Source organism: Takifugu flavidus, chromosome 7 (genome assembly GCF_003711565.1).
Source record: "Takifugu flavidus isolate HTHZ2018 chromosome 7, ASM371156v2, whole genome shotgun sequence".
Classification (NCBI taxonomy): domain Eukaryota; kingdom Metazoa; phylum Chordata; class Actinopteri; order Tetraodontiformes; family Tetraodontidae; genus Takifugu; species Takifugu flavidus.
In genome coordinates, this window is record NC_079526.1 from 16,102,288 (window position 1) to 16,123,974 (window position 21,687).

General features: G+C 54.5%; 3 protein-coding genes and 1 long non-coding RNA gene across 4 annotated transcripts in view; all 4 read left to right on the top strand.

Annotated features, from left to right (window-relative positions):
- LOC130528465 (myomegalin-like) overlaps positions 1-1,686 on the top strand; it is a 16,333-nt gene extending 14,647 nt beyond the window's left edge. The window contains exon 9 of the mRNA XM_057037868.1: positions 1,462-1,686. Coding sequence (XP_056893848.1) covers positions 1,462-1,503 — 42 coding nt within the window. The 3' untranslated portion in view covers positions 1,504-1,686. The remainder of the gene's footprint in view (positions 1-1,461) is intronic.
- Positions 1,479-19,414, top strand: pde4dip (phosphodiesterase 4D interacting protein). The gene is given in 36 exon segments (XM_057037842.1): positions 1,479-2,071; positions 2,074-3,185; positions 3,457-3,546; positions 3,631-3,750; positions 4,056-4,139; positions 4,221-4,583; positions 4,746-4,823; positions 5,048-5,185; positions 5,449-5,593; positions 5,596-5,627; positions 5,924-6,118; positions 6,178-6,438; positions 6,503-6,653; positions 7,921-7,991; positions 8,198-8,322; positions 8,603-8,828; positions 8,904-9,003; positions 9,091-9,207; positions 9,365-9,809; positions 10,298-10,533; positions 10,640-10,691; positions 12,639-12,874; positions 13,166-13,288; positions 13,707-13,892; positions 14,148-14,411; positions 14,476-14,607; positions 14,747-14,866; positions 14,939-15,022; positions 15,025-15,127; positions 15,231-15,340; positions 15,447-15,605; positions 15,722-15,876; positions 15,957-16,073; positions 16,193-16,331; positions 16,486-16,532; positions 18,361-19,414. Coding segments are annotated over 36 exon segments (6,297 nt in total). The 5' UTR covers positions 1,479-1,947; the 3' UTR covers positions 18,418-19,414.
- On the top strand, positions 9,804-10,290 carry LOC130528471 (uncharacterized). Its single transcript, XR_008951305.1, has 3 exons — positions 9,804-9,862; positions 9,912-9,928; positions 9,979-10,290. It is a non-coding gene; the product is annotated as an uncharacterized LOC130528471 (long non-coding RNA).
- A 930-nt stretch (positions 19,415-20,344) lies between the features above and the next one.
- The window catches only part of mast2 (microtubule associated serine/threonine kinase 2), a 46,073-nt gene continuing 44,730 nt past the window's right edge, over positions 20,345-21,687 (top strand). Inside the window, 1 exon segment of the mRNA XM_057037765.1 lies at positions 20,345-21,104. Coding sequence (XP_056893745.1) covers positions 21,021-21,104 — 84 coding nt within the window. The 5' untranslated portion in view covers positions 20,345-21,020.

Consider the following 21,687-nt stretch of genomic DNA (forward strand, 5'->3'; position numbering starts at 1 on the left):
AATTCAGCAGCTCCTGCTCAGTCCTGTGAGGATGGGCTCCTATATGCTGCTGCTGCTCAGTGCTCCTATCGTCGGTGGGATTGAGCCCGCGGCTGCAGGGGCTCATAACCGATGAGCGTCACTGTTGCCATCAGTCATAGAACAAAGGAGGCTTCAGGTCAGAGGCAGCCACACAGCACCGCCGCTCCTCTCCATCCTTTCATCCCTTCTCCTGACGCTCCCCTTCCCTCTTTTCCAAAGCTGCTCCTTTGTAAGAGGCAATTATCCAGCCTCTTAGTTTTGATTTATAGAGCACAGACCTCCTGTGGCTTAATGGATTGCTGGGAATTAATATGCAACACTTATGTGCACGTGATCAATTAGAGAGCAGGAGACACAGAAAAGGTCCCAGATTTACCTTCTAAATCTGCTCTGTGGACATGATGGTTTAGCCACAATAAGAGAGTGAAGCTCATCCAGAGTGGGTCAGACCTGGGATCAGATCAGGTCCAAAGCAGGGTCTAGACCAGGGTCCAGGCCAGGTTCCAGTCCTACTGATCAATGCTGTTGCAGCATTATTGGATGTTGGACTGATCCATCAGATCGTATTTTCTCTGTTCCGGTCTGGCCAGGACAAGAGCACCGAGGAAAGTCCCTCAGACACGAGGCAGGTGGTCTTGAGCCCTTCTGGGGGTCCATTATGAGGACTGTGCGGCCCTGGGTCAGCCTCTCTGGGGGGTTCCCTGATGTTAGCAGCTGTAGCATCTGTGCTACCAGGCGTTCATCGAGTGCAGCTTCTTAAGCCAGGAGGTGTGAATCCTACAGCCTAGAGTAGATGCAAAGATGTGGGAGAAATGGTTCCTTTGAAACCGCCACGACCTCTTAGCTCAGTGTTCAAATATCCATTTGATTGAACATGTGGTAAATCTCTACTTTTATTGTATACAAGGTGTATTGAAATTACTATGTTAAATGTGTTTATTCGCATAAATGACCAAATACATATTTCTTAAAGAACCACGGATATTTAGTAATACGTAAATAATAAATAATTTTAAAAAACCCCATTTTCAGCAGAATGGTTCAATCCAAACTTGTGATTGTCTCTAAAATTGATATCGAGAGGTATCACTCGTACTTGTTATTTATTTTCACTGTTTATATTAACAAGACACAACAAACTTTCAGGCCGCCTAATATTTGCAGCCTTTTCCCAAAAACCCTGTTGGAAGTTTTAACGCAGTAAAATCTGAGTATCTGAAGCAGATTTGTCGGTTACGCAGACGGCGAAATGTGCAGAGTGAGAGGTTTCCTCATTTGTTGTGGATCTTTGGAATTAGTTTCCCCGCCGTCTTCTCGCTCTCTCTCTTCCTCTCTCTCTCTCCATTCCTCCCTCTCTCGCTCTCTCTCTCCCCCATCTCTCTCACCTCTCTCTCTTGTCTCCCACCTCTCTCTCCTCTCTCTCTCTCTCTCCTCTCTCAGCCTCTCCCTTCATCCTCTGCTTGCGTGTGTGTGTCCGCGTGAGTCCATTTGCGGTGTGCGGTGAAGCTGAAGGCGGAACCGGACCTTCTCCGGTCTCGAGCACCCGCCGGTACCGCCACGTCCGCGCGGAAACATCGCGACATTTGTCGGATTTCGACGGACGTCACTGACTGAAAGGATCGATGATTGAAAGGATCGATGACGTCAGCGGAGGATCGCTCACCGACAGTCGAACCGACGGAGTTCAAGAATCGATGTTCGCTTCAGGGAGGAAGTGAAACTGAAAAAATCTCCTCCTTCCTGTCGCCTGATTTTAGCTCATCGCGTCACATAATTAGCATTTTTGAACAATTCTGGGTTTTAACCCTTTGATGTCAACCCGCCTTCATCTGGAAATGATTTGAACCCGAACCAGAACCCGAACTAGAACCCGAACCAGCTCCACCACCGACGGAGGCGTGTTGACCTGCTCTCCTGCCGGCCGCCATGCTGGAGGTGGTGAAGATGAAGGAGGCCTGTAGGATCTGCGCCCGGGAGCTGTGTGGGAACCAGCGCCGCTGGATCTTCCACCCCGGGGCCAAGCTGAGCCTGCAGGTGCTGCTGGCCCACGTCCTGGTCGGGAGCTGGGCCGCGACGGCCGCGGGGAGTTCGCCTGCTCCAAGTGCGTCTTCATGTTGGACCGCATGTACCGCTTCGACACGGTCATCGCCCGCGTGGAGGCGCTGTCTCTGGAGCGCCTCCACAGGCTGGTTCTGGAGAGGGACCGCCTGCGCCACTGTATCGGAGGCCTGTACCGCAAGAACAACCCGGAGGATCGGGAGGCGGCGCCGCCTGGACCCGTCATGAGGGTTGTTGGAGCGGAGGAGGAGCCAGAAGACCCTGCTGCCGTGGATCTGTCAGTCCTGCAGGAGGCCAGATACTCAGACATGATCCAGGATGATTTGACCTACTCTGTCCATGAGTCCTGGGCGGGGCCAGAGGTACCGGTACTGGACCAGCACCAGCACCTCCTCCCGTGTCCAGACCCTTCGCAGAAGCAGAGGCGGTGTCGGGGCTGTGCAGCGCTCCGTGTAGCTGATTCTGATTATGAGGCCGTGTGTAAGGTTCCCCGTCGGGTCGGGCGGAGGAGCACTTCCTGTGGCCCATCCACCCGCTACTCTGCAACGTCTCCAGGAGCTCAGGACGTGGTCCAGACCTCCGGAGCGTCCGACGCCTCCGATTTCACCTCTGCAGCTTTGGACACGCAGAAGTCCCCCTGCGAAGGGACCTCGAGCCCGAGCCCGGCATCGTCCGTGGAGTCCCTGGACACCACCATCAGCCGCCCTCCTGTGGCCCAGCAGGAGCATCAGAAAGATCCAGAGCAGGATCCGTTTGGAGGGGGCCAATCCCAGAGTGAGGGTTCTGGACCCGAGATGCTCCTCGGTCTCCTGAGAGGATGGGGGTACCGACCAGTCAAGCTTCAGGGGGGCAGCAGGATCCCAGTTCTGCTCAGAACCAAACTGGAACAAGACCTGCTGCTGGCCCCCAGGTGGGCCGGGGAAGGGTCAGCTGACTTTGACCTGACCCCCCAGCCGGTCCCAGCGCTCGTGTCCCCGGGCCCCCGACAGGATTTCCAGGCAGAGCTGGTGGAGATGGAGGAGGAGTGGCTGGACGACTACGTGTCCTGTGAGCCGCCGGGCCTCCAGGAGAAGCTGCTCCCGACCTCTGACCTCTCCGACCCACAAGTACTGAAGCCACTTTTCATTGATGCTAAACGGTGCTGACCCGGTCCAACAGGCCGTGCCGATGTTCACGTCTGGCTCAGCTTCCCCTCCTCGGGGAGCTCCAGCACCCGCAGCACCTCTGTTGCCATGGCAACAGTCTCCAGGCTGCTGCTCTCATCCTGTTTAGAACGTTTGATGATTTTAATGATCAGAGTGGAGCTGCTGCTCAAATCCGCCCTCGTCTTCATCACCTTCATCCTCACGTTTGCCTTTGTTGCTGTTTCTGTGGCAGATTGAGGAGCAGGACCGTCTCAGTCGGTACCAGACGGGTCAGGTCGGGGAGCTGCAGGCCAAGATCAGGCAGGGCGAGGCCAGGACCCAGGTAAGCCCCGCCCCCTCCGCACCCCAGACATGTGCCGGACACACCTGACTCTGTGTGTGTGTGTGTGTGTGTGTGTGTGTGTAGAAGCTGCAGGAGCGTCTCGCTAACATGGCGCTGGAGCTGCAGTCAGCTCAGGAAGAAGCTCAGCGTCAAGACAGAACCATCCAGAACCTCAGCGACAGCATCGGGTCCAAAGAAAAACAGGTAGAGGTCCGTCCAGGTCATTACATCATCCCGGAGTTCCATGATAGAATCGTGTGTGTGTGTGTGTGTGTGTGTGTGTGTGTGTCTGTGTGCATGTGAGTGTGTGTGTGTGTGACTGTATGTGTGTGAGTGTGTGTGTGTGTGAGTGTGTGTGTGTGTCTGTGTGTGTGTGTGTGCGTGTGTGTGTCTGTGCGTGTGTGTGTGTGTGTGTGTGTATGTGTGTGTGTGTGTGTCTGTGCGTGTGTGTGTCTGTGTGTGTGCGTGTGTGTGTGTCTGTGTGTGTGTGTGTGTGTGTGTGTGTGTAGGTTGCAGAGCTGGCTCAGGTGATCCAGGAACAGACCGCGCTGCTGTGTTCTCCAGATGTTGTTGCTCGCCACAGCCAGCTGCAGGTGCGTCCTTCCCGCCGTTGCTGATGTCATGTGACCCGGCCGTCCTCTCACCGTCGTCCTGTTTCTGGACCTCGCCCGCAGGGTTCTGGACCGGACAGTGTTCAGCAGCAGGTCCTGGGCCTGCAGGCGTCCCTCTTCCAGGCCCAGCTGGAGCTGCAGGCCGGTCAGCGGGCGCAGCGGCAGGCGGCCCGGACGCAGCAGAACCTGGACCGAGCCGTGCAGAGGCTGGAGAGCGACCTGCAGGGGGCGCTCCAGCACCGCAGGGACGCGGAGCGTCACAACCAGGACCTGCAGCTGGCTCTGGAGAAGGTCCGGTCCGCTCTGCTGGAGCGCGAGGAGCGGCTGGAGGAGGCGGAGCAGCAGTGGCGGCAGAGGGGGGAGGAGCAGGAGCTGAGCATCAGGGCGCTGAGGGCGTCGCTGCTGGCCAGAGATCAGCAGAGGGAGGTCAGAGGTCACTTCCTGTAACATCAGCCGTCGCCATGGCGACAGTCCCGTTCTTTTCACCAGATTTAAGTTTAATCAATGCTGAAACTCTGAAACATCAAAATCAGAAATATCCTGCATCAGTCGATTGTTAGATCAATTATTGACAGTGAGTCTGATCAGGACGGCGATCTGCTGGAGGGGCGTGGCCAGGTCCAGAAGCTCCGCCTACGGATCAGAGACAGAGACCGAGCTCTGGAGGTAAGCTGGCACACACACACACACTCACACACACAGACAGACACACACACACACACACACACACTCACACTCACACACACACATACAGACACACTCACACACACACACAGACAGACACACACACTCACACACACAGACACACACACACATACACACACACACCCACACACACACACTCACACACACAGAACCAGGTGATTCATGGTTCCTCGTCTGTCCTCCAGCGTTCTGTGGACGAGAAGTTCCGCTGCTTGAAGGAGAAGGAGGAGGAGAGTCGAGGCCTCCAGCTGCTCCTCAGGGAGCAGGAGCGAGACGTGGAGCGGCAGCGCTGCGTGCTGACCCACAACGAGGAGACCATCACGGTAGGACCTCACACACCACCGCTGCAATGTTGGCCAACACACACAGCTCACTGCTGCACGTGTGTGTGTGTGTGTGTGTGTGCGTGTGTGTGTATGTGTGTGTGTGTGTGTACGTGTGTGTGTGTGTGTACGTGTGTGTGTGTGCGTGCGTGCGTGTGTACGTGTGTGTGTGTGCGTGCGTGTGGGGTGTGTGTGTATGTGTGTGTATGTGTGTGTGTACGTGTGTGTGTACGTGTACACGTGTGTGTGTGTGTGTGTGCCAGAGCCTGGAGGTGCTGTTGAGGGCCAGGGCTCTGGAGCTGGAGCAGGTACGTGAGTCCTCCAGGAGCCTCCGTCAGCAGCTGCAGGACATCGAGCAGCGGCACCGCGGCGCCCTGAAGGAGCGAGACGCCATCATCAGCCAGCTGCAGGTGCGCTGCAGGCCCACGCTCAGGAGTCCCAGGTGCACGCAGGAAGTGACCTCACGGAAGGAAGAATTCTGAGAAATAGATGTAAATGCTTAATGCTGCCTTCCTGTCTACCTCCTCTTCCTCCTCCTCCTCCTCCCCTTTCTCCTCCTCCTCCTCCTCCCCTTTCTCCTCCTCCTCCCCTTTCTCCTCCCCCTCCCCTTTCCTCCTCCTCCTCCTCCCCTTTCTCCTCCCCCTCCCCTTTCCTCCTCCCCCTCTCCTCCTCCTCCTCCTCCCCTTTCTCCTCCCCCTCCCCTTTCCTCCTCCCCCTCTCCTCCTCCTCCTCCTGCAGGTCCTACGATGCTCCCTCCTCCCTCGAGATCCCTCAGCTCCCAACAGAGTTCTGGAGGAGCTGAAGCTCCGCCTCCAGCTGAAAGATCGTCTCTTCCAGGATGTTCTGGCTGACCGAGCACGCCAGGCCCAGGAGCACCAGGAGCAGGTCCAGGATCTTCTGAGGACCATCCGCTCCAGAGACCAGTACCTCCAGGTAGACCCAGTGTCCCCTGCACCCCCGAGGACCACGGGCTGACGGCGTTCTCCCCGCAGGACTCGGCGAGCCGGCTCGGCGAGGTGATGACGGAGCAGACGACGAGGCTGCAGGAGCTGCGGCAGCAACTGAGCTCAGGTGGAGGTTGGACGTTGGACCGTGAGGAGGTGCAGGCTCTGAAGGAGGAGGTGCAGGCTCTGAAGGAGGAGGTGCAGGCGGCCCGTCAGAGGAGCAAGGAGAACCAGGAGCTGAGCAGGAGTCAGGCGGCCATGTTGGAGTCACTCGGCAGGACGCTGCACGTGAAGGAGGCGCTGCTGAGGGTCAGGCAGAAGGTTCTCACCGCTCATGTTCCACAGGGTCCAACAGGAACGTCTGTGTCTGCAGGACCTCCAGAGGAAGCTGGCGGAGCCCTCAGACCTCCCCCTGGTGGAGCAGCTGACCCAGGAGCTCCAGGAGCTGAGGGAGAGCCTGGTCCAGCAGGGCGGACCACCGGCCAGAGGCCCCGTCCTGGGCCGTGACCAGGCTGCGTGTGGAGGTGGGCATCAGAGGAGCGGGGGGCAGGCCTGAGCGGTGCTGCTGGTGGTACTGGTAGAACCGGGTCGGCACCACTAACACTGACCCGCTGCTGTGGTTCCGACTGAACATGCAGGAAAACACTCACAAATCAAACAACCGAATCGTTCACGCCGATGGTTCGTGTAGGCTCCGCCCCCTCACACCAGCGGCTCCTTCCTGACAGGAAGTGATGTCACAAACGCGCTGATGACATCACCATATTTTCCTGCTGATCCATAATTTCCCTGGAATGTAAATAAGTTTGATTCTGCTGAATGTTTAATCATCTGCGTTTTACTAACGAAGGTTTTTGCATGTTGACACAATTTAACAAATGTGTGAAACCTAAACAACAACATAACTGACGTGTGCACGTCAACGTGCCTCAAAAATAAAGAGATGAAAGTTGGAGTTTAGATTTCATGTCAAAAATGTTTGTTTTTTAAAAGTGAATCTTTTTCTGCACTTTTCTGAGATTGTGAAACTTCTGCTTCAGTTTGTTTACAGTCGTAAACGTGAATCTTTGTTTTCTCACGTAAATAAACCCCAAAATCCTTCAGCTTCACATCAAAACCCTTTTATGTGTACGTAGATGATTCCAGACTGTTGACACACAAACATCATTAAGAAACAACAGCACAAACAACAACAACACAGCCAACAAACAACACAGCCAAACAAACAACAACACAGCCAAAAAAACAAACAACACAGCCAAACAAACAACACAGCCAAAAAACAAACAACACAGCCAAACAAACAAACAACAACACAGCCAAACAAACAAACAACACAGCCAAACAAACAACAACACCGTCAAACAAACAAACAACACAGCCAAACAAGCCAACAACACAGCCAAACAACAAACAACAACACAGACAAACAAACAACACAGCCAAACAAACAACAACACAGCCAAACAAACAACACAGACAAACAACAACAACACAGCCAAACAAACAACACAGTCAAACAAACAACAACACAGACAAACAAACAACAACACAGCCAAACAACAACAACACAGCCAAACAAACAACACCACAAACAAACAAACAACACGGCCCAACAAACCTCTTTATGGCTCAGATTACCCATAATCCTGCTGGGCCAAATCACCGGCAGTGACGTCATGACTCGGTGACGTCACCGCACAGCTAAATGTGCTAAACGAGTTCAGGTCAGTCAGCTGATCTGATGACGTCACATTTCAAATGATAAACACGTTTTTTCGCCTTTTCCAGACACAAATTCAGAGGAGGGAGATTCACAGTGTGCTGATGAAGATGAGAGCAGGTCCAGGGTCCAGATGAAGGTTCGAACCTCTTTCATTCCAGATGTTTCAGAGTGTAGTAACAGCTGCCGGACACCAGGGGGCGGGAGAGGACAGCTGACATGTCCAAGCTTCCGGGATAACGTCATTTGATTTGTTGAAAAAAATAAATATATATATATGGAAGTTAGAGGTTAAATGTAAACTCAGCTGATTATGTGCCCCCCCCCCCCCCCCCCCCCTCGCAGGATGGGGTTTTTGAAGGGGGCGGTCTGACGCAGCTGTTGCAGCAGAAGACGTTGGTGGAGAAGGAGCTGTGGGAGCTCAAGGCTCAGCTGGAGAAGGCCGGCTTCACCTCTCTGTCACAGATGAGGTCAGATGATGATACTATGATGATCACGTGGTCTCAGAGCAGCTGAGCGTCTTGTTTACGCTCCACATTCCACGATTGTAACCTTGAATATTTAGACTGTCCGATCAAAACAATGTCTATCACCCAGGATGCTATCATGCTACTCATGTAGCCGAGGCAGATGTTCAGGAATTGGGTCAAAACAAACCTTTCGCTCACATTAAGTGTTCCGACCTGCTGCTGCAGGGATGCACGTGTCCACCAGGGGTCAGTAGAGTCTCATCATGGCTGTGTTGGACAGGAACGCTCTGATCGACATTCAGGCGCAGAAGACCGAGCTGAGACATCAGCTGCAGCCTGAGGAGCAGCAGGAGCCAGAAGATGAGGGGGAGCTGGATGTGGCCATGGCAGGTGCAGAGTCTGAAGGCGAGGAGGAAATGGCTGAGATGTGGGACACGTGGGACGGCCAGATTTCACTTTCTAACCATCAACAGAAAAACTCCCTGCTGCGGTTCTCCTCCTCGCGGGTAGGGGGCGCTCCAAACCGGCCCACCTGTTTCAGATTGGACCACCTTCAGGTGAACCTTCTGCCTGTGCTTCAGGTGGACCCGAACGTTGACGTGTCTGCGACTGGTCGGCAGGAGACGGTCGTTCTGCAGCCGAGGAGCAAAGATCTTCAGGAGCGACTGGAGGAGCTGCTGGGTCAGTTGGGCTCCTCCTGTCCAACAAAGCTGACGTCATCACTTCCTCATTCTTCCTCTTCTTCTTCTTCTTCTTCTCTGTCTGCAGCAGAGGCGACGGTCCAGCAGGACAGTAAACTGATCCAGGTGGACCTGCAGGATCTGGGTTACGAGACCTGCGGCCGCAGCGAGAACGAGGCCGAGAGGGAGGACACGAGCAGCCCAGGTTCTTCTGACCGCCCACACGTGCACACGTTAGCACTGAACCTGACACGAGCACGCGAGCAGCACCCTCCCTCTGCCACCAGGGGGCAGCGGCGCACTCACATCAAACGTTAACGTAAACACAGACCTTGGTGACGCTGGTGTCCGTTCCCTGACAGAGTTCGATGACCTGGAGATGTGCACGTCTCTGGACTGTGCCCCCCAGTGGTGGGCGCCCAGCACCAGCAGCACCCAGGCCACCTCGCAGAGCGGCGACTCCTCCCTCAGGCGCCTGGTGCAGGACCTCCGCTCCCAGCTGTCTGGCTCTCAGGCGCTGGTCCGAGACCTCCGGGCTCAGCTCCGCTCCCTGTCCTCCTCCAAGGACCTCGGTCCTTCGCCACTACGAAAGGTCAACTGGTGTTTGGAGGCGGCGTCCCAGAGCGGAGCGGAGGAGGACGAGGGCTGGCAGTCGTCCTCCGATGGTCCTCTGGCCTCACCGCGGCGCCCCGGCTCGGACAGGGACCTGCGGGATCTGGTGTCCCGCGTGGACGCTCTAGAGGATCAGCTGAGGGAAGGAGGCAAGAAGCCACGAGGCGAGGACAGGAAGTGTCCCGCCTGGCCGGGGTGAGTGACAGGAAGTAGAAAACGGCCGATTTACTGCTCCGATCACGATCAGTGTGATCACTGATCAGTCTGATCACCTGATCAGTCTGATCACCTGATCAGGTGATCACCTGATCAGTGTGATCACCTGATCAGTCTGATCACCTGATCAGTCTGATCACCTGATCAGGTGATCACCTGATCAGTGTGATCACCTGATCAGTCTGATCAGGATGACGACCACGATGATGGTGACGTGCAGTGAAACACCTCAGGCTTTCCCAACGCATCATAGTACTCAATGAAGCGCAGCCACAGATGGTTGTCATGGAAACGTGTGATAGGACAGTCAGGTGGGATTAACACGGCTCCCAGGAGAACCTGAGGGAAAGAAAATACCAGAAGTGTGAGTGTGTGTGTGAGTGAGTGTGTGTGTGAGTGTGTGTGTCTTGTGTGTGTGTCACCTGTGTCCACCAGACAGAACCTCCTGATTTCTCTGGTCTCTGCAGGAAGTTCGACAGCCTGATCCAGACCCAGGCCAGGGACCTGTCCCACCTGCGCCAGCGGGTGAGGGAGGCGCGGGGGGTGTGCAACATCCTCACCCAACACCTGGGCGACACCACGAAGGCCTTCGAGGAGCTGCTGCGGTCCAACGACATTGACTTCTACATGGGCCAGAGCTTCAGGGAGCAGCTGGCCCAGAGCGGCGCTTTGGTGCAGCGAGTCAGCGCCAAGATCAGCGGCCGTGAGTCCAGAACCTTCCAGCTCAGAACCAACAGCTTCATTCACACTCTCAACAAAGCTGACACGAGTAAACAGGAAGTAAACAGGAAGTAAACATCTGCTTTCAGCAGGAGATGATCCTGAAGATCCAGAAGAGAAGACGGAACTACTCGCCATCCGGTCAGTGTGTGTGTGTGTTGTGTGTGTGTGTGTGAGTGTGTGTGTGTGTGAGTGGGTGTGAGAGGGTGTTGTGTGTGTGAGTGAGTGAGTGAGTGTGTGTGGTGTGTGTGTGTGAGTGAGAGTGTGTGTGTGTGTGTGTGAGAGTGAGTGTGTGTGTGTGTGTGTGTGTGTGTGTGAGTGTGAGAGGGTGTGTGTGTGAGTGTGAGTGAGAGGGTGTGTGTGTGTGTGTGTGTGTGAGAGTGTGTGTGTGTGAGAGTGTGTGTGTGTGTGTGGTGTGAGAGTGTGTGTGTGTGTTGTGTGTGTGTGGTGTGAGAGTGTGTGAGAGGGTGTTGTGTGTGTGAGTGAGTGAGTGAGTGAGTGAGTGAGTGTGTGTGTGTGAGTGTGTGTGTGGTGTGTGTGTGTTGTGTGTGTGTGTGTGTGAGAGTGTGTTGGGATGTTTACATCATCAGCGTGATGATGCACCGATGCTTCTGAGCGTTGACGTTGCTTCTAATCAGGTTAAGCTATTAAAACCTCCAAAGGGGAAGAGAAATAGGTCAGGAGCAGCTAAACACATGGGGGGAGGAGCATAGGGGGGCGTGTGGGGGGGGCATGGGGTGTGTGTGGGGGGGGCAGCAGATGAGCAGAGGCAGCAGCGTTCACCACCAGCAGCAACATCCAGGCTGGAGTTGCTCCTCATGGCTGCTGGCCTGGGGTCGGCTGAGAGGGTCGGCGGGACGAGGAGAGAGGGGGCGGAGCTTCTCTGTGAGGACCTCCCTCTCAGCTGCTGTTTGGTTGTTGGGCAGCGCAGCGTGAACGACGCTCTCACCCCCGGAGGCTGCGCTGGAGCCCAGAGTGGAAATAACACGGAACCATTCAGAGCAAGAGAAGAGCAGGAAGAGGGCCGATCGGATCGCCATGGAGACGCACAGATCCCAGCCAGCGTGCACGACTGCACCGCTGGTGTGGACTCCAGAGGACCGTCGGGTTCCCCTGTTCACCATCCCTCCTGCTCTCGCTCCACGAGGACGTCGCCTCAGCTCGAGCTGCTGCAGGTTCTGATCTGGGATCAGAACTTTGCTCAGAGCAGCTGGCTCAGTGTGTGTGTGTGTGTGTGTGTGTGTGTGTGTGTGTGCTGCCTGAATCCAATCAGAGGATTTGCCTCTCACCTGCTGCCTCCGTCCTCGGCTCACGCTCGTCTCTTGCCCTAATCTGGCCGGCGCCGCTGATGGCGCCGCTGTGGAGGACGATGCTGTCGAAGAGCAGCCCGCTGTACAGAGACGCCCTGTTCTCCTTCTCCCTGTGGGGGAGGAAGAGGAGCAGCGAGAGGGAGAGGAGCGTGCTGCTCACACAGATCCACAAGTAAGAAGGTCTCCGCCGAGGTCAGAGAGGACCAGCAGAGGACCTCTCAATAATGGACGTCCAGGAGAAAGTGGACTTTCCTCTGTTCACCAGCACACATCCTGGAGGCCTCAGGTCCCAGTAGGAACTGGGCTGCTCACTGGTTTGTTACGGCTCTTTTAGCCGTGCAGGCGGTTTGGAGAACCCGCTAAACTCGTCTCGTATTCTCAGGAGAAAAACAACATTCCACCAATTATCTTCGTGGAATCTGAGCTCTTTGGCCCAAATCCAACAAGTGGAAGCTGGTTTTGTCGCCCCCTGCTGGGCTGGAGTCCGACAGGCGTCACTGATTTAGGCTGAAATAGAAGCGAAACTGGTCTGAAACGTTTGTGGAGAGTAGAAACTGTTGAGCTCCAACGGCACAGAATCGATTTTTGGTCGCTTTAGTGTGTTTATTTAGAAACCAACTTTGCAGCTAACTCAAGATAAAAGTATTGAGAGGAGTTGAGGCGAGTTCCCCATGTGGAGCTTTATGTGGAGCTGTTATTGATTAGATGCTGGATGAGAGCGGGCGAGGACGGAGCCCTGAGGAACGCCACACTGCAACTATTGTGTGTGTTTACGCAGGCTCAGTAAGGAGCTGCAGCAGAAGGACAAGATCATCGAGTCCCTCCAGGCCCAGCTCAACCAGCATCAGCGTGATCATGGCTCTGACACGCCCTGCAGTAGCCACGCCCTCTCCGACGCCACCGACCAGTTGGACCGCATCTCCTACGTTTCCGAAGATCGTGGCTCCACGGCTGAGGACTTGGAACTCTGCTCTGAGGTGGAAGCAACCAGCGAGCTCCATCAGAGGGACGCAGGTGAGCGGCAGAAGCCCACTTCTCTTCTTCTGTGCTTTAGATTCTCAGGCTGTTGATGAAACATCTCACTGCAGTTTTCATCGTAAACGTTCTACGATTATGTTACACAAAGGAGGCAGTTGAGGGATGCTAGTCCCAGTGAGGACGTTCGCTACCAGCTAAAACTGATCAGGAGGCGAAGGGGGGCGGTGGGATCCCAACTGGAAGCCTCCCAGATTTCCTTAGCTGACACAGGTTAACCATGTGATCCACCAGATCTCCTCATTTCTTCACCCTCTCATCGTCTCCCAGATCTCCACGCTCACCTGTCAGCTCCTCCCTCCGTGGCCTCGTCCCACCAGTCCTGGCTCAGCTGTCCCAGCATGCAGTTCTCCAGCTCGCCACAAAACCCCACAGATGTTCAGAGTCGCGCAGGTACCAGCACACTGATGACGGAACCGCTGACGTTCCTCACCCTGGGAACCCGTGTTCATTTAGAACAACGATGATGATAATGATGATGATGATGATGATGATGGTGATGATGATGATGATGATGATGATGAGATGATGAGGATGATGAGGATGATGAGGATGATGATGATGATGAGGATGATGAGGATGATGAGGATGAGGATGGTGACGATGATGGTGATGATCTCATCACCCTGGATCTAAAAGTTCTGGAATCAGTAGCAGGTTTAGTGATTTTTCCCTCTGAATTCCACTCGGCATATTTGAGAAACTTGATTTCTTCAGTGAGATCAGGAGCAGATGTTCACAGATGTTGAGGATGGAGAGCTGCTCTGCGTCTCCTCCTCTCTGAAGCCTCTGATTCTTCTTCTCCTCTCAGCTCCACCCTCAGCCTTCTTCAGCTCCTTCCAGGACCCTCCTCCTTCTTTCTCTCCCTCCACCCAAAGGGACCCTTTGCCCCCCCACCCCTTCGCCCGCTGCCATGGTAACGGCTCTGCAGGCTTCTCACTGGCTGAGGTGCATCAGGAGCTGCAGATGTTACAGAGGCAGCTGGGAGTCCGTGAGCGTGCGTGTCTCCACAGTCTGCACGCACGTTTGACTTCCTGTCCACTAACCTCTGCACCTCCCTGTCTGTCAGGCAACCACCCATCAACCGGCGTGTTGGGCGGGGTGTGTGTGTGTGTGTGTGTGTGTGTGTGTGTTGCTTCCATCTTCTACACTAACGTTCCTTCCTGCTGGAGTTCGAAGGGTTTGACTTTGAAGCTGCTTTGATGCTCCTCCCCTTGCTTTTTGCTTGACGCCACATCTGTCCGTCCGGCAGGTTTTCCCGCTCCGCACACCAAACCTCTCCAGGGTTTTCCGTCGGTCCACCAGCCGCCTCCGTCCTTCCACCAGCCGCCTCCGTCCTTCCACCAGCCGTCCCTCTTCAGCGGCGCTCTGGATGTGTCTTCGGCCATGAACGCTGGCGCAGGCCTGCTGGAGAGCAGTGCATTGTGGGATGTGCCTTACTGTGGCCGACCAGCGAGACTTGCAGCTGATGTTTCTTCAGGGTCTTCAGGGTACCAGTCAGGCACCAGTCACACAGGTTGGTTGAGCTGTTGGGTGGCGCTGGACTGGATCACAGGTTCTAAAGCTGAGCGATGGTTTAGGTTCTGACCTGATGAAGGAACATCTGAGAGAGATCAGGAGCCTGAGACAGAGACTGGAGGAGACCATCAGCACCAACGAGCGACTCCGGCAACAGCTGGAGGACAAACTGGCCCACACCACCACGGAGAAAGGTACCACACACACACACACACACACACACACACACACACACACACACACACACACTGGGAGGTTCTGTCTGTCTGACTGAAGGTGATCATGAACATGTTAGCACTCACATGCTAAACCTGACCTGCTGGTGTGGTCCAGGTGGTCCCACCAACATCTACATCCAGGGTCTGGACTCAGTGGCTCAGCTGTCCTCAGAGGTCAGATCTCTGAAGGAGGAGAACATCAGTCTGCAGAACCAGCTGAAACAGGCCGGCAGAGGTTGGTCCTGAGCTCCTGACTGGAGGACGACGATGTCTGGATTCAGCATTTCTGACCTTTGACCCCCTACAGAGGGCAGCAAGGAGGCGGAGCTGCTGAAGGAGGCGGTGCTCCTGGAGCGGGCCAAGAGCAAGGAGGCGGAGCTAGAGGCTGAGCGTTGAGCGCTCAGAGCAGAAAGCAGCAAAGTCAAGCGGAAGCTAACGGCGCCGAGATCGTTCAGCTGAAGCACGAGAGGCAAAAACACCAGGAGGCCGTCAACAGGTGTGTTTGCCCCCCCCTCGGTCCCCAGCCCCGTCAGGTGCTGATGTCAGCTCGTCTGCATGCGTGACGTGTGTGTGTGACACGTGTGTGTGTGTGTGTGCAGGCTGCAGCATGAGGTGAGCGTCCTCCAGCAGCAGCTGTGTGAGAGTCGCCGTGTGGTCCGGTCTCTGCAGGTGAAGCTCGGAGTGTGTGCTGTCACCCACACACACACAGGTGAGTTTTTAGGAAAGCCATATTTTACATAGGAAGAGTACGACCTCATCTGACCTCGTCTGACCTCGTCTGACCTCGTCTGACCTTGTTGGGGGTCTCGGAGCAGCTGGGACCAGTGAGCCGTTTGATCTGACCTTTGACCCCTTGGTGGTGACCTCTGGGCAGCAGGATATTCCCCCTCCGGTCAGAGACACCGGACTGATCGGTCCTGATGCTGCGTGTCTGCTGCCATCAGTCAGATGTTCAGGATCCATCAAAGACGGCGGTAAGAACCAGACCTTCGCCTTCATTTCGATGATTTGGGTGAAAGGGCAGCAGGGAGGGGGGACAGGGCAGGTTTCTGTGGGGCTTCACCAAATGGAGGTCGGTCCTTCCCTCCAGCAGCTTCAGGCGGCTCCTCCGGCCGCCGCGTCCTGGCCGACGTGGACAACCTGAATGATCTGAGACAGCAGCTCTCTGACGCCAGGTCGCTCCTCCGTGAGATGGAGGCCAGGTTGTTCTCCATGAGGGGCTCACAGGAGCTGCACCTTCAGCAGGTGAGATGAACCAAGCAGCAACAGCGGCAGGAAGGTGGTTGTTGGATCTGCAGCTGATGGTTCGGTGCTCTGTGGTCCAGCCGTCAGGTTCTGTCAGCAAACTTCTGTCTGACACCAAACGGCTGCAGCAGATCCTGGAAGAGGCTGAAAGGTTCTGGAGAGCTGCTGCTGCCCCGACCCTGGAGCCAGAGAGCCAGGTGAGAGGAGCCCGGGTGTGAGATCTGAAATGGACCAGTGACATGATATCGACCACCTGTGTGTGTGTGTTGTGTGTGTGTGTGTGTGTGTGTGTGTGTGTGTGTGTGTGTGTGTGTAGGACCAGGCTCTGAAGGACGAGCTCACTCGTCTCCGTCGCAGGCTCTCAGAACAGGACCAGGCTCTGAAAGAGGCCCTGGAGACGGTGAAGAGGTCCAACCGCACCAAAGACAGTCTGGAGAACCTGATCGTGGGCCAGCGTGAGTCGCCTAAATACGAGAACCTTCACGATCACGTCTGCGCGTCGATCTCTTGTTCTGACCCGCTCAGTTGTGTGTTGGACTGTAGAAGGTTTTAAAATGTGGAGCAACGTCCTCGTTTGAACCTGACGGCGTCCGTTTGTCCTCGTTTCAGTGGCGAGAACGCGAGACGTGTTGAAGAAGGCCAAGACGAACCTACAGGTGAGTCCAGGTCACATGATCAGCTGCGCCGGTGCCGTTCTGTAGCTCACCTGTTTCCTGCTTCACGTCTGTCCTGATGAGTCTCTGCAGGTGAACCAGAGCAGAATTTCCACCCTTCGTCGTCCCTCTTCCTCTCCTCCTTCCCCCTCCTCTTCCTCCTCTCCTTCCTCCCCCACTGCCTCCCCCCTTGCCTCCTCTCCTTCCTACTCCTCTTCCTCCTCTCCTTCCTCCCCCCCTGCCTCCCCCCTTGCCTCCTCTCCTTCCTCCCCCCCTGCCTCCTTTCCTTCCTCTTCCTCTTCCTTCCCCCCTGTCTCCTCTCCTCCCCTCCTCTTCCTCTTCCTTCCCCCCTGTCTCCTCTCCTTCCTCTCCTCTTCCTCTTCCTCCCCCCCTGCCTCCTCTCCTTCCTACTCCTCTTCCTCCCCCCCTGCCTCCTCTCCTTCCTACTCCTCTTCCTCCCCCCCTGCCTCCTCTCCTTCCTCCCCCCCTGCCTCCTCTTCCTCCCCTCCTTCCCCCTCCTCTTCCTCCTCTCCTTCCTCCTCCTCCCCCCCTGCCTCCCCCCTTGCCTCCTCTCCTTCCTCCCCCCCTGCCTCCTCTCCTTCCTCTTCCTCTTCCTTCCCCCCTGTCTCCTCTCCTCCTCCTCCTCTTCCTCTTCCTCCCCCCCTGCCTCCTCTCCTTCCCCCTCCTCTTCCTCCCCTCCTTCACCCTCCTCTTCCTCCCCTCCTTTCTCACCCCCTGCCTCCTCTCCTTCCTCCTCCTCTTCCTCACCCCCTGCCTCCTCTCCTTCCTACTCCTCTTCCTCACCCCCTGCCTCCTCTCCTTCCTCCTCCTCTTCCTCTTCCTCACCCCCTTCCTCCTCTCCTTCCTACTCCTCCTTCCTCCCCCCCTGCCTCCCCCCTTGCCTCCTCTCCTTCCTCCTCCTCTTCCTCACCCCCTGCCTCCTCTCCTTCCTCTTCCTTCCCCCCTCTCTCCTCTCCTTCCTACTCCTCTTCCTCACCCCCTGCCTCCTCTCCTTCCTCTTCCTTCCCCCCTGTCCTCCTCTCCTTCCTACTCTCTCTTCCTCACCCCCTTCCTCCTCTCCTTCCTCTTCCTTCCCCCCTCTCTCCTCTCCTTCCTCCTCCTCTTCCTCCCCCCCTTCCTCCTCTCCTTCCTCCTCCTCTTCCTCACACCTCTGTCCTTTTAAAGGTACAGTCTGCTCTCTTTTTGCTGCTCAGCATCCCACTGACACCTTTGCCTGTAATAACACTGTTGTCCACCAGGGGCGCCCATGAGCAGAACTTTAACTCCAAACATTAAAACGAGCGTTTAAATGCAAAAACAAAGCCCATAAACGCGTAAAGAAAACAGAACAACAACAACAGCAGCAGCAACAACAACAACAGCAACAACAACAGCAACAACAACACATGGGACCACTGGAGAGTTTGACTGAATAATACGAATAATTGCACGTTTTGAACAGAGGCTTGAATATTTGTTGCTCAGGTTCGATTCTGTAACCTGGCCTGAAGACTCAACCGTGACCTCCTTCTACTTTGACAAGAGCTTGTTGGCTCATTTTAAAGGTCATTTGAGTTTAACTGTGCTGTTTTTCTGCCTGTTTCTCAACTCCTGAACGTGTTGGTGCACGACACACAACAACTGAAGAATCCATCATTGTTCCTCACACGCATGTTTCTCATTAACCTTCTAACACTTGTCTTAACCCTGATCTGTCCCTCAGTTCTAAGGTAGAACATCTAACAACCCCTGAACTCATCTTCTTGCACCTTTTCCTCATAGTTCAGTCCTGACTTTTCTTTTTTAATTGATTAATTTATTTATGCTTCAGACAAAATCTCTGGGGGATTCTGGGAGCTCAGCTTCTCACCTGACTGGAGCGTCCTGAGAGCCTGGACTCCTTCCACCTCCTCCTCTTCCTCCTCTTCCTCTGCTGTCCTGCCACTGGCTCCTCACCAGCGCCCCCTGCAGTCAGTTACCTGTAGAGCAGCTGTGGCTCCAGGCGATTCTCCCTGAACTTTAATCTCCTGCTCAGACGCGTGATGATCTGAGCTGCTACGTGTTGCTGCCAGCAGTCGCTCAGGTCGGCGCTTGTGTGCAGAATGTTTGGAACGCTTGGAAATGAGGCCGTAACGAAGCTTCTTCCTCGTTAGAAACAAGTTCAACTACTGATGTTTATACATTTCCTGTTTGTGGTCCTCAGACTTTTGCTGCTGGGTCAGAATATTAACAGACAATCAGATGTCAGATAAACCAGCATTATGACAAAAGAAGCACTTGTTAGACTGTGATGCCTTCAATGACCTGACAATCATGGAAACTGGAGAATCAAGCATCTGATTGTTCTGCTAAAGCCTCTGCAGGACTTGTGATGCGCTCGCCTCTGTGCGTCTGAATTCAGCTGCTTTGATTTCCTCCTTGTGCTGGTTTGACCTGTAATGTTCCACGTTTAATGTTTTCGTGCATGAACTGTGGCTCCGCTGCCCTCTGACCTCTGAAATATGCAATATTGGGTGGTTGTGCAATGAGATGCGTAACGTCTTCGTTTGGGTCTTTAAGTGCCACCTCAGTCGTAGAATTCTGTAGACTTATTTTAAAATGTCAAACTGTAGAGTTATTCTTTAATATAACAGGAAAAGCAATAAGAGCAGCCAAAGAGAACAATGTGTGTGTGTGTGTGTGTGTGTGTGTGTGTGTGTGTTTAAAGACTCCCACTGAGGATGTTTTTGCTCGCAACCTTTTTCAGTGTTTACGTGGCTTCACATAAATTCAGATTTATATTGTTGCTGTGTGAAAAGGAACAGCTGTATTTCTCTGCATGGCATTTTTGTTCAAATGTTTGAGGGGCAAAAAAGAATCTTTTTAATAAAAAGGGTCAAAAACAAGTTATGTTTCAGTTCCTTTTAAAATAAATAAGTTGCTTCAAAACTGTCCAACGTGAAATAGAATCCGCTGTTTTTAGTCTTGGTGAGAAGAATAAAGAAGCGTTTTAGAGGAGAAACCATGAATCCACTACTAATGTGACATTCATCTTGTGTCCATGTTTAACGTCTCATCTGCCTGTTGTGAAGCTTCTCGGGAACATTTTCAGTCATTCCCACTAAATTCCCAGGAAAAAGAGCAGCTGAACATGTTAAACATCTCACGGTTGTTCTTTAACCCGCGTTCCTCAACTCAAACTACGGAGAAATTAAACCTAATTAAAGATGAACCACGTCAGCAGGTCGAAGCAACACACGCACAGGCGCGCACACGCCTATTACACGTTCACGCGCACTATATGCATTTATTTACAGAGAACGAGTAAGGTTACCATAGTTACAAGCGGGAAAAAGAAATAAAATAACTATCTGCTTTCAAAATAAGATGCTCACGTCGCGAGTACGAGGTGGTTAAAGGGTTTGGAGTTTTACCTTTGATACCTGTTTAATACCTGTTTAATACCTGTTTGATACCTGTTTGATACCCGTTTGATACCTGTTGGATACATGTTTAATACATGTTTGATACATGTTTGATACCTGTTTAACCTCGTTTTTCCTGCTCCGTTTTGTCTCCGTTTTGTCTCGACAACAATCTGCCAAGAATTGTTTTGTCCTGATACGTTCGATCCCAATCCGAACAATCCATAACAAGAAGAATTTAGTATCCTAAAAATCTCAGACTTGGGGGGGGGGGGGCGTCAGTATTAACATCAGATATACGATCTTAATTTGACTGAAGCCGTTAAGGGGCGTTTTATTTTGAAAGCTCCACCCGGTTGTTGTACTTCACTTCCGGTGCTTGACGACTCGCGACAGGAACAACCTGCGCTCGCGGCGCGGCCGCAGTTCGACCCGGAGCTGGAGCCGGTGAGCAGCGGGACTCGGACGGTGACGCCGGGATGGAACTGCTGCGGCAAACGGCGGCAAATGTTGGATAAATCACTCTGGATCCCGGCTGGGAAACTCTGGGAGCATCCGATCGATGTAAGGGCCGATCTGTCGCGGGTGTCACGATGTTTGTGGCGGTCGCGCGTTAGGAGCTATCGCGGCTAGTAGCTCAGTTAGCAGCGAGACGCAGCTAGCTGGAGCCGCTACCGAGGAGCCGCTGCCAGACGGTGACGAGCCAACGAGGCATGGGTGGTTCTGACGCCCCGAGTTACGACCCGTCTTCGTGAATTAGCGACAGCTGACTTTATCCTCTGTATAGGACCGCAATAACCGCGATTGACAGTTGGCCAGAGCGGCTTTTCCAGATGTGCAGTGGCAAGAAAAGTCGCGCTAGGCTGTAAACTGGCTAAGCAGTGACAGGACAGGCGTCCGAGAAGGAATGGGTTTTTGGGGCGATCCCGCAGCCCCTCATCCCGCATCGACAAGCTGTGATCTCCGTTTGGATGGAGCGGACACCAGCGCGCTGCTAGCCCGCTAAGCTGAGCGGATCCAGCCGCAACAAAAGGAGCCAAACTCCCCAGTCAGCACCAAGGGGGGGTTTACTGTTGTAAAGAAGACGATGAAGAAGACGGAAAATAATAAGAATAAAAGGAAACTCTGCAACATGGAGCAGCACTCGAGCGGCGGCGAGGACAAAGATGCGGTGAGTTTGAAAATAAAGTGAGAAAAGTTGTTTATTGAGGCTGCGGCGCCTGTCAGCCAAAACCCAGGGCGCAGCTCCAGCTGTGGCTCGGGTCATCTGCTTCTCCTCCTGCTCCTCCTCCCCCTCCTCCTGCTCCTGCTTCTGCTCCTCATCCTCCTGCTCCTCCTCCTCCTGCTCCTCCTGCTCCTCATCCCCCTCCTCCTCCTCCTGCTCCTCCTCCTGCTCCTGCTCCTCATCCCCCTCCTCCTCCTCATCCCCCCTCCTCCTCCTCCTACCCCTCCTCCTCCTGCTCCTCCTGCTCCTGCTCCTCATCCCCCTCCTCCTCCTCCTCCTCCTGCTCCTCCTCCCCCTCCTCCCCTCCTCCTGCTCCTGCTCCTCATCCCCCTCCTCCTCCTCCTCCTCCTCCTGCTCCTCCTCCTGCTCCCCCTCCTCCTGCTCCTCATCCCCCTCCTCCTCCTCCTCCTACCCCTCCTCCTGCTCCTCCTGCTCCTGCTCCTCATCCCCCTCCTCCTCCTCCTCCTCCTGCTCCTCCTCCCCCCTCCTCCTGCTCCTCCTCCCCCTCCTCCTGCTCCTCCATGTTTAA